We start from the raw sequence: 10703 nt of genomic DNA on the forward strand, positions 1-10703 counted from the left end.
ATTGTTTCTTTACGGTGTTAAACGCTTACAAAATGTCTTCATGTATGAAACGAAGGTATCATAAATTAACGCGGTTTTAAGGAATCTTTCTGCATTATCAGGTTCAGGTTTGATCCAAGTATATTGTAGATTTACAGCAAAAGGTTTCAGATTGCCTGTAAAACAGTGAAGTAGCTTGTAGTTGGTGGCAGCTAATGGTTAGCTCATCACGGTATTCCCACCGTGGGCAAAAACATTTGTCTTCTCTCTCTGACAGCATTTTTTTTTTTCTGTAGAGCAACAAAAATGTTGCCATATGAACAATCTAGAAAATGTGGATACTTCTTTATTAGCAAGGCCTATTAACAATCTTTGTTACCCTAAAACCACTGTTTTCACTTTGACAACTTTTACTCGCAGCAAATTATTTTGAGGAAACTTCTCAAAAGCTCATGTGACAAGATTTCTTTTTAATCTCGACACCCTTACCAGCATTTTCTGTCGACCTATGATATCAGGTGTTTTATTTTTCCAAGATGCTGTGACCTAATTTTATGAAGTATCGCTGCATATTTTCAGTGCGTCTTTAGGGTCTTTTTTGCTGACTTAGCAGATTTTTTTTATGTGCCCTAATCTACCCTCCAGTGATTTGTTTATTTTTTATTTTTTGCTTCTCGTTTGGCCTTTCCTCTACCCACTCCTTTTTGCAATTAAATTTGCTCAGTTTTTCCACTCCCTCTGCCTAAAACAAGGCGCATATGCAGATGTAAGTGGTCTGAGGCTGGGGATGATTTTTGACAACACATATTTTGTGTCCAAGGCACTAATTGCTATGAAAGCATATTGCTGTTTGTGGAGAATTGGAAAGTATTTAAGTAATTTTCTAACCTACAAAAAGAGACATGACAAGTTCTGAACCACTTTATATCAGCAATCTTATCTAACAATAAACTGAATATTTCACGTGCTTAAAGCCTGCGTGCAGCAGTACTGCATAGTTTGGCTGCTGAGTAATGCTGGACCTTTTATTTATTTATTTCTTTCTTTTTGAGGAGGTTAAGACTTAATGAACGCCTTGGAGACCGCTGTGGACACGTCACACTGAACTTACAGATCATTAGCCAGCTTCTGTAAGAAACCTGCCCTAGATTTTACAAAGTCTTTGTTGTTATTACTATTATTCATTAACCACACATTATAAAAAAGACACACTGCTGCTTGAGATGTGTACATTGTGGCTGGATTTGAGTTTTTCTTTTTACTGACGATTGTGGTTAACAGTAGAACCTGTCAAAGTGGGAATTTCCGTCACCTCTCAAAGGTATTTAAAGGCAGTAAAGAAAATGTTCAACTAAATACTTTGTTCACCTCAGTGGAGCAAAACAAGATCTCTGTTCAGCCGAGGGCTTAAAATGGCACCTGGATTACTTTTTAGTCTGAGGGAGGCGTGTACGTTCATGACAGAATGTACTGGTTCAGTCGATTGCTGATAAATGTAGCATGAAAACAAGGGAACATTATCATCTTATGAAGGATGAATGGTGGCTTAATTAGAAAAATAATGCAACCTTACAGTGTCTCAGCATATTTCTCATGTCTCGTACTATAACTGGTTCTACAACGTTGATTTAATATATTTTTCTCAGATGAAACCTGCGAGGTTTGACCTTTTTGTAAGCTTTCATCAAATTTCGATGGCCAGACTTTAGAAGGAGTTTTCAGGACCAGTGGCCCAGGGCCCTGAGTTTTGGAACGCCCAAGAAATATATATTTTTTTATGACATTTCTTAAGAGCCCATTTAAATGAGAGAAAATGCAGCTTGTGAAGCTGCCCAGACGGAAAGCCCCTTGACATGCCATGGGCTGGTGTTTACAAAGTGGCCATTCATTTTTCTTGCCACTTATTGGCAGAAATGAGGAATACCGTGGATGTTAGCTTCTGCGAAAATGCCAAGACGGTTTCCAGTTTGTGTACTAAAGCATATTAAGGTGTGCTTGGTGTTTGAACTATTAAAATAGGACACTATTAGTGTTTTCAGATACTTACTGAGGGTCCACTGTAATGTTAAATCTGCCTGGAGTATGAATGATTTTGAGCTTCACTGTTAGATAAAGACATGCCCTGATTGGCGGTTTGTTGTTTCTCCAGGAGTCCGGGGTGAGCGGTCACCATGGCACCCTTTCTACGATTTACCCTGCAGGGTTATGAGATGGGCGTTCTCCCCCCCATGGACGCCACGCCGACTTGTGCCGTTAGGATTAAAGAATCCGTCAATACAGGTATGTCCAAATGTATGTTCATGCAATTGTAGTTTTGAGTATCTCTACTCATGTGTGACTTTCCTATGATTTTCCTGTTTTTCCACAGAGCGAGGAAAGACCTTGGTTCAAAAGAAGCCCACCATGTATCTTCAGTGGAAGTCCACTTTTGATGCTCATATCTATGACGGTCGTGTCATTGAAGTGATCCTCTTGAAGAGCTCCGAGGAGCCTCTGGCTAAGGTCACTTTGGGACTGTCTACTCTGATGGAGCGCTGCAAGGCTTTGAAAAACAAAAGCCAAACTGAATTCTGGGTGGACCTTTATCCTTCGGGGAAAGTTCAGATCTCCTTGCAGCATTTCCTGGAGGACTCGGATATGGGTAAAAAAAAACAAAAAAAAAAAAACTCTGCATTGGCCTGATTTGACCTTTGTAGTAACTTTTGATTTGTTTATAAAATTTCCTGTGTTCTGCATGCCTGTGTTCATGGACAACTTATAAAGTCCCAAGAATCTCAGATCACACAAGTTTCTTAGTTTGTCACAATACATTTTAAACAGGAGAGAATACAAGAGATTTTGGAGTGACGTTTAGTTTGGGCTACAGGGTTTAAAAACAACAAAAGAAACTGTTCCCTGACCGGGAATCGAACCCGGGCCGCGGCGGTGAGAGCGCCGAATCCTAACCACTAGACCACCAGGGACTGACTGTGTGAGGGCTGCAGTAACTTTACACCCACCCATAAACCCTGTGGTCATGGATCCACTAGTGTCTTGTGTTGTATGTTGACCTCTACTGGTGGAAGTGCTGCCGAATAGACTGCCTTATTTCACTTTTTTTAAAACACATGGTATTCAGGGATATATGGGACTTAAATCCATTATCTGTGAGGGATTTACATTTAGCTATATAAAGCTATATCTCCAAAAAACAGATTTTTTTTTGTTAGATTCTTGTTAGCTTAAATAAAAATCAAATCACTCTTGATTTTCCACATTCTTATATTAATCCTTTTAAAGTTAGTGGATGATGCGTAATTTTTCTATGCTATATTACCTTTAATTGCCTGCATTTTAGGCCTGCGTTCCCAATGCAAATTATTTTATTTTTTTTGTCATTCTACGCATAATAACACATAAGAGGAAAACATGGGTTGCTGGTTCTTTGATCAGTTTTAAATAGAAGATCAATTTTAAAAAAATATAAGTCTATACCATTCCTACATCAAATCTCCCTCTGTAACCTTTATTTTATGGTTTAACTAAAAGCTTTTGATGCTGTAGATCAGTGGCGTATAAACTTCCCATAGAAATCAAAATCATCAAGTTGAAAGGATGACAGTGCCAAAATAAAAAAAATTTAATACATTAAGAATGCAAAATATTGAGAACTAGATGCCTTTAAATTGGTTTTGTATTGTGGGAGTAGAATTAAGTGTTTGGACCTGTTTTAGGAACGAGCCCCACACTCCATCAGTGTCCACCCACCCACTCCACTGGGTGCCCCAAAAATCAGCCCGGTGTTTGTTTATGTATGCTTAAACAGCTCAGTGGGTTTTTTCTTCCTGCTTTTTCAGTCTCTCTCTTCAAACAGAGAGAAAGTTAGATTATCTCTGTTTGTCACTCTGTTCTTCCAGAGGACATCTGTAAGGCTGCTTCTCTTTCAGATTGTTCCTATGTCAGCCCCTGCCCTCCTCCCACCTTCCCTTCTTCTCTTCCACAGCTTTTGTCTGCTTTGTTTACTTCTCCCACACCTTCTGCGCCATCTCCTCTGAAAGACCCCCGCTGTACTGACTCTGAGCAGCTCATTTAGAGGAGTATTTGTCTGTGTTTAGCCTCCAAACCCAGCTCAGTATTTACAAGGTCATGCCCACGTTAGAAAGATGCAACAACCGTGAGACAGTAAAAGCTTAAAGAAAGGCGCAATAATTTGACCACTGCTCTGGATGTTGGGCAAGGAAGGATTCATAGCAGTTCTGGTTGACAAAATGAACGCGTTAATCTTGGGATTTAATGTATAAATTGATGTTTCCATCTGTGGCAGGCAAGCCATCGATTAAGACTCCTCCTCCAGAAGGCATTATGACTCTCAACAGAAGGAGAGGAGCCGTTAAGCAACAAAAGATTCACGGCATCAAAAACCATGAGTTTATTGCCACGTTCTTCCGCCAGCCCACCTTCTGCTCCGTCTGCAAAGAATTCCTCTGGTGAGACCATCTCCAGTCTCTGTTGCAGACCAGTTGCAACTTCAACAACATCTGACTGTGATTGTTTGACCTTCATGCATTTACTTAATCAAATCATGCTCACAAACCTCAGTATAGTTTATTGGGATTTAATTTCATCGACCAGCACAAAGTCACACATAACTATGAAGTGGAGGGAAAGTTCTTAATGCTTTCCTGGTATTTTTGGGAAAAGATTTATGAAAAACTGTAGCATGCAGGGTTTTTTTTCCCCTCTATTAATTCTGCACAGCTGGAGACCAGGATCATTACTAAGGATTGGGATATATATATATATATATATATATATATATATATATATATTTTTTTTTTTTTTTAAACTTGCATTTATGGAGCTTCACCAATCTGTGAGTCAAGCTCCTCCTCCATCTGTCCAATCTACAGACATTTTCTATCCGTTTAGAAAACAGCAACAGGAAATCTGTTGTTTTTTCCAGCCTGTGTTTTAACAGTGACTTTTATTTACCTACTTTCAGTTTTATTATCCCTTATCTTCAGTTTTGCCTGTAAAACCACCGAACACACATATTATTGGGTCTGTCACATCTGGAGACCTTTCCATACAGACACTTTTCAATATGTCAAACAAATCCTAGTGCGACAGTCATTTCAAGCACTTCAGTCCACAAATGTTAAAATGTTTATATATATTTTTTTCTCTTTCATACAGGGGTCTCAACAAGCAGGGGTACAAGTGCAAACGTAAGTGGCTTCTAAGCTGATGTCTTCATGTTTGCACATTTTTAAACCTCTGGACATTTGTAACCCAGACTTTTTTTCCTCACATCCTAACTTTAACATTACATGTCGTTTGTCCCAGAATGCAATGCAGCCATCCACAAGAAGTGCTTCGAGAAAATCATCTACAACTGCACTGGAACAGCAGCAAATAGTGTTGAGACCATGGTGAGCCGAGTTAATGTTTTGCAGCAAAATGTCAGCATCAGATCTGGCAACGACGGCGAGACTCTTATCAATATTTTCCTTTTTTTTTCCATGTTGTGGTTTCAGCAATGAATTGAAAATTCTTCATCTGCACTATTCGTCACATCAATAAAAATACGAGCGTTTAACATTAACCTTTTACCTACAGCCATCTGACGCGTTCTGATCTCTTTTCACGCAGTTCCAGAGGGAACGTTTCAATGTTAACATGCCGCATCGCTTCAAGTTCTACAACTACAAGAGCCCCACGTTCTGTGACCACTGCGGCAGTCTCCTGTGGGGTCTCGTGAGACAAGGCCTGAAATGCGACGGTGAATACCAAAAAACGCCTTGTTTTCATTTGTATACATCTGCCGTGGTGCTAACATCCTCATTTCTACCTCACGCTTCGTCCTCCGTCTAGCGTGCAACATGAACGTCCACAGTTACTGCCAGGTGAAAGTGGCCAATCTGTGTGGAGTCGACCAGAAATTGTTTGCAGAAGTTCTGTCCCAGTTTGCCACGGTGGGTGGAGAGTTGAGCTTTGTACTCAATTGTTTTTAAAATCCGTGCTGATGCTTACCCAAAATAATTAAAAAAATTTTCACTGCAGAAAAACGACACCCAGGAAGAAGATGAGCCAGAAATTGGGATTTATGAAGACAGGAGTTCAATTGCAGATCCTAAAGGTAAAGAGTTAAACACCGACTTTCATCTTCCTTGTGTCGTTTGTTTTATTCTTTGAAATCTTGAATTGCAATGCTTTGATCAGAATATGCATGGGTATCTACATACATACTTAGTCATGCACTCAAAGTGCCCAAATGTTTATTTTTAGCTGGCGAAAAACCCAAGAGCGTGAGGCCGCCGCCTGCCACGACCCCGGCCCAAGACCCAACCCCAGCCCCGACCTCCCAGCTCCTCCATCTCAAATTGGACAACTTTATACTCCATAAGGTTCTGGGGAAAGGCAGCTTTGGCAAGGTATGCCCTGCTGTGTCCTTCCTTAAACAACCTCATCCTGGGATAACGTATTTAATAAACCTCTGAACGTCCCGCACCTCCAGGTGATGCTGGCAGAGCTGAAGGGGACGGGTCACTACTTTGCCGTGAAAGCCCTGAAGAAGGATGTGGTGCTCATGGATGACGACGTTGAGTGCACCATGGTGGAAAAAAGAGTCCTGAGCCTTGCGTGGAACAATCCTTTCCTCACTCATCTCTACTCGACGTTCCAGACCAAAGTAAAAACACCCCTGCTGCCTTCCACTTCACAATTTTGCACTACTTTATTCTGGTCCAACACACACAATTCCCTGAAGCTTGTGCATGTAGGCTGATACTGTTGCATGGCATTGCACATCTCTGTTAGCAAAACGGTTTCTCTACTTGCATCACAGTAAACTCTGAGGAATAAATTAGAGTTCATTTGGGGCCTAAAAATTTACTTTAATTAAAGCCAGAGGCAGCATATTATTTTAGTTAAGAATTTACTGCTTTCGTTTTTAGACCACCAACTGAGTAAGCAGTGAAACTTCCCCCATTTTTTGTTTTAGCTTTTGCTTAACGTCTTCCCGCTCCGTCTTGGCACTTGTTGTAACGCCAGGGTGAGTCAAGTGCAAATCATCTGTGATGTGCGACTGAAAAGATCCTTTCCACATGCATACGCACCGCTCTGCACTTGTTGCAGTCCTACTTACGCTATTTCCTCAACAGGTTAAGCTATCTACTCCTCTATTTACATGGTACCAAGTAGATTAACACAACTTCATATCATCTGTTCTTGTTTGGTTTTCTCTGCTTGAGAAAACCAAACCCAACCCAAAGCTTCAGTGCTGAGAACGACAGTTCCCAGCTGTCCGTTGGATAACGCCACACAAACCCAGCCTGTGTTATCTGAACGTCCGCCCCCACGCCCTCCACTTGTGCTCTTCACGTCCCATTTGTGAGCTGACAGTTATATCTTGTTTTCACAGGAGCACCTCTTCTTCGTAATGGAGTTCCTCAACGGAGGCGACTTGATGTTTCACATTCAGGAGAAGGGCCGCTTCGATCTCACCAGAGCCACGTGAGTACGCACCCAACCTGTGACGCAGAGGCTCGCAGATGCAATGCCGTCTCGATCGACGTGAAACGGTTTGAATTTTCCCCCATAGATTCTACGCTGCTGAGATCGTTGTAGGGCTTCAGTTCCTTCACGGACAAGGAATCATCTACAGGTAGGACTCTGCTCCGACATGTTCCCATCAACCTGCAGCGTGGCAGATTGAAAAACTGTTTCATTGGATGTGCATGTCTCTTTTTGTCTACAGAGATTTGAAGCTGGATAATGTTATGCTGGACAGTTATGGACACATCAAAATAGCAGATTTTGGCATGTGCAAAGAGAACATCTCTGCAGAGAACAAAGCCGGAACGTTCTGTGGAACGCCGGACTACATCGCACCGGAGGTCAGTCCGAGTCTCCTCAACAAATATCTTCTGTGACTTCATTTAAATGTCAAACCTTACTGTTCTTTTATTTGTATTATTACATGAATAAATGCGTGTGCGCGCCTCCTGGTGGCCTTTACGAGTATTGCACCTGCATGAGACCCAACACCAATTCCATTTCTCTCTTCTTTCATAGATCCTGGTTGGACAAAAGTACACCTTCTCAGTAGACTGGTGGTCATTTGGTGTGCTAGTCTACGAGATGCTGATTGGTCAGTCGCCGTTCCACGGTGACAATGAGGACGAGCTGTTTGAATCCATCCGGATAGATACCCCCAACTACCCTAAGTGGCTCACCAGTGAATCAAGGAGCCTGCTTGAGCTGGTGAATAATCAGTAGTGTCGAGAGCAGGATCGCACACACCACATTCCTGTCGTTTGCAATTCAGTTGTATTTCCTCCTGTCTCTCTTTCAGTTGTTTGTGCGAGAGCCAAGTCGCAGATTGGGTATGGTCGGCAACATCAGAGCCCACAGCTTCTTTCAATTAATCAACTGGTCGGCACTGGAGAAGAGACAAGTGGAGCCGCCGTACAAGCCCAAAGTGGTATGGGAGTATATTAGAAGTACACAATAAAGCAGGAGATGGGGGGGAAAATGTGTTCCTTACAAACTGGAATATTGTAGCAAGACCAATAAAGAAGTATTTTCAATACAAAATAGATACAGTATGGGTTACAAAATCTTGGCAAGATTGTTCATTCTAACCGTTGTCCAGCAGAGAGTCTCCAAAAGAAAGGTAGGCCACAAAAGGCCATGACTAAAGAAGTCTGTAATTCTGCAAGCATGTTAATAAAAAGTTGATTGGAAGGAAAAAAATGTGTGCAGACAAATCAAAGCAAAAAAAATGGAAAAGCATCAATTGTTCATGGGTTAATTAAAGCAGCATAGGCTTCCTGGACACCACAGGTCAATTGCTAAGGAACACTGACCAAGACATTTCTAGAATTAAAATAACTTGCAATATAATTTCTTTTTAATGTTTCAAGTTACTTTTTTGATAAACTTAATTGAAACATACCACGTAGGAGTGGATCTACATAAACGGTTTTTCTTATTGAATTGAATTACTGAACTTCATTAATTGTGTTGCAGCTGTGTCTACATCTGTCCCGATTACCGGCTGTTGTGAAACTCATTGAGCTCTTTTTTTTTTTCTTTTTTCTTTTTGTTCCTTTGTGTCCACAGAAATCTCCCAGCGACTACAGCAACTTTGATCGGGACTTCCTCAGCGAGAAAGCCCGCCTCACTAACTGTGACAAAAAGCTCCTTGCAACCATGGACCAGTCTGCTTTTAGAGGCTTTTCCTTCATCAACCCCAAAATGGAACAACTGATAAGAAAATAGAAGGAAAAAAAGGAAGCAAAAACTCACAGAAACTAAAGTTTTAGCTCAGGACACGGATGTAGGCTCTCATGTTATTCTGTTTATCTTCATGTGGTGTAGGGGTCAAGTGACTTTTGAGCCTGCTTGTAAGCTTTATGGTTCCTCTGATACATCAGGAGATAAAACAACATTTGCTGGAAGAGTGCATTTATCTCATCTCCTCCGTCAGTCGACGCAGGTTTCCAACAGAGCGCGAAGCTTCAGGAATGCGAGTTGGATTCTTGGACCAGTGTCACGTTTTGTTTATACTAAGGGATACAAATCAATTACGAGTTTAGTCTTCATTTGTTAAGTCGTGTTTTCTTCATTCACTGTATCACAACTCTTTAATTCGCAGGCACAAGATTCACACTTTGATTTTATGAAACAGTAACACTGTATAAACCTGACATTGCACATGTAAACTACGGGAGTTGAATGTACGTGGAGAGCGTATTCATTGCAGCACTTTTTGCACCCAGATAGAGATTATAAGGACTTTTGTATGGAGATGCTTTTCTTTTTTTTTTTTTTTTAAGGTGCAAAATGGTGCTACAGGTTGCCACTACTGTTTTTGTTGATGCAGCTGGTTTAGCCCATTTGGGATGAAATGTACTGTAACGGTGTCGACGGTTTAAATTTGATCTGAACTGAAGTGTTTATGCCATGAACTGTCATTACTTTCCTGTTATTCCTTTATGTTTTGTTCTGTTTTTAATATTTTATTCTCTCTTTATGTAAAATGAGCATAAATAAAATACCACGCTGTATATCAAAATAAAGGAGAGTATAGGGAAGTTCTCCGGGTTCTCGTGGAACTCTGTTGAAGAACGTGCAGTGTGCGTTCCATATTACACCTGTACATCTGTATGCAATGAAAAATTTTGTTTTATAAGAGAAGTGGCATTTCTGTGTGAGAACATATCTTTGATATGTCGTATGTATGTTACAATATTTAAATACCGGGATTTAACAGGGAAATGATGCAACTCTGTATAAATAAATCATGTGTTTAGCTGTTAACTGCTTGATTTTAATGGAGTCCTTTTGAAATGTCCATCTTTTACAAATGATTCTGAATAAATATACTTGCAAACTGAACATTCATTGTCTACTGTCCACATTGCACTTTGATTAGCTTTGGATGTGAGGTTTGTTAAATGAGACACTGAAATCTGAGCCTAAAGTAAATCTGCCCTTATGAGATTTACTTTTAACTGAAAACATTTTGTACTTGAGGAAGTAGTTTGTAAAATTCAGCTTTCCTTTGAACTGAGATCGATAGTCACACCAGTCAGTTTTGACCCAAAACAGTATATCGTTTGCTAAAAAGTTGAAGATGAAAAGGGATTTTGTCATTCATAATCCCCGCGAGTCCAAGCTGTCATCCAAATCCACAACTTTGTGAAAGGAAATTAATCTGTCGGCTCACCTGATGATGG

The 10703-nt window shown here is 40.6% G+C and overlaps 1 protein-coding gene and 1 non-coding gene across 2 annotated transcripts in view; one reads left to right on the forward strand and one right to left on the reverse strand.

Moving 5' to 3' along the window:
* Positions 1-10362, forward strand: part of LOC106965019 (protein kinase C delta type-like) — a 23613-nt gene extending 13251 nt beyond the window's left edge. Inside the window, exons 2-17 of the mRNA XM_015060876.1 lie at positions 2129-2259; positions 2348-2620; positions 4283-4445; positions 5155-5186; positions 5305-5390; positions 5611-5740; positions 5833-5933; positions 6022-6097; positions 6247-6392; positions 6476-6649; positions 7382-7473; positions 7562-7624; positions 7718-7856; positions 8035-8223; positions 8315-8443; positions 9085-10362. Of these exons, the coding sequence (XP_014916362.1) occupies positions 2151-2259; positions 2348-2620; positions 4283-4445; positions 5155-5186; positions 5305-5390; positions 5611-5740; positions 5833-5933; positions 6022-6097; positions 6247-6392; positions 6476-6649; positions 7382-7473; positions 7562-7624; positions 7718-7856; positions 8035-8223; positions 8315-8443; positions 9085-9243 (2061 nt within the window). The 5' untranslated portion in view covers positions 2129-2150 and the 3' untranslated portion in view covers positions 9244-10362. The remainder of the gene's footprint in view (positions 1-2128; positions 2260-2347; positions 2621-4282; positions 4446-5154; positions 5187-5304; positions 5391-5610; positions 5741-5832; positions 5934-6021; positions 6098-6246; positions 6393-6475; positions 6650-7381; positions 7474-7561; positions 7625-7717; positions 7857-8034; positions 8224-8314; positions 8444-9084) is intronic.
* trnae-cuc (transfer RNA glutamic acid (anticodon CUC)) lies at positions 2871-2942 on the reverse strand. Its single transcript has one exon. It is a non-coding gene; the product is annotated as a tRNA-Glu (tRNA).
* Positions 10363-10703: the final 341 nt, after the last annotated feature.

Source organism: Poecilia latipinna, unplaced genomic scaffold (genome assembly GCF_001443285.1).
Source record: "Poecilia latipinna isolate Pla-1442-1.1 unplaced genomic scaffold, P_latipinna-1.0 Scaffold1751, whole genome shotgun sequence".
Classification (NCBI taxonomy): Eukaryota; Metazoa; Chordata; class Actinopteri; order Cyprinodontiformes; family Poeciliidae; genus Poecilia; species Poecilia latipinna.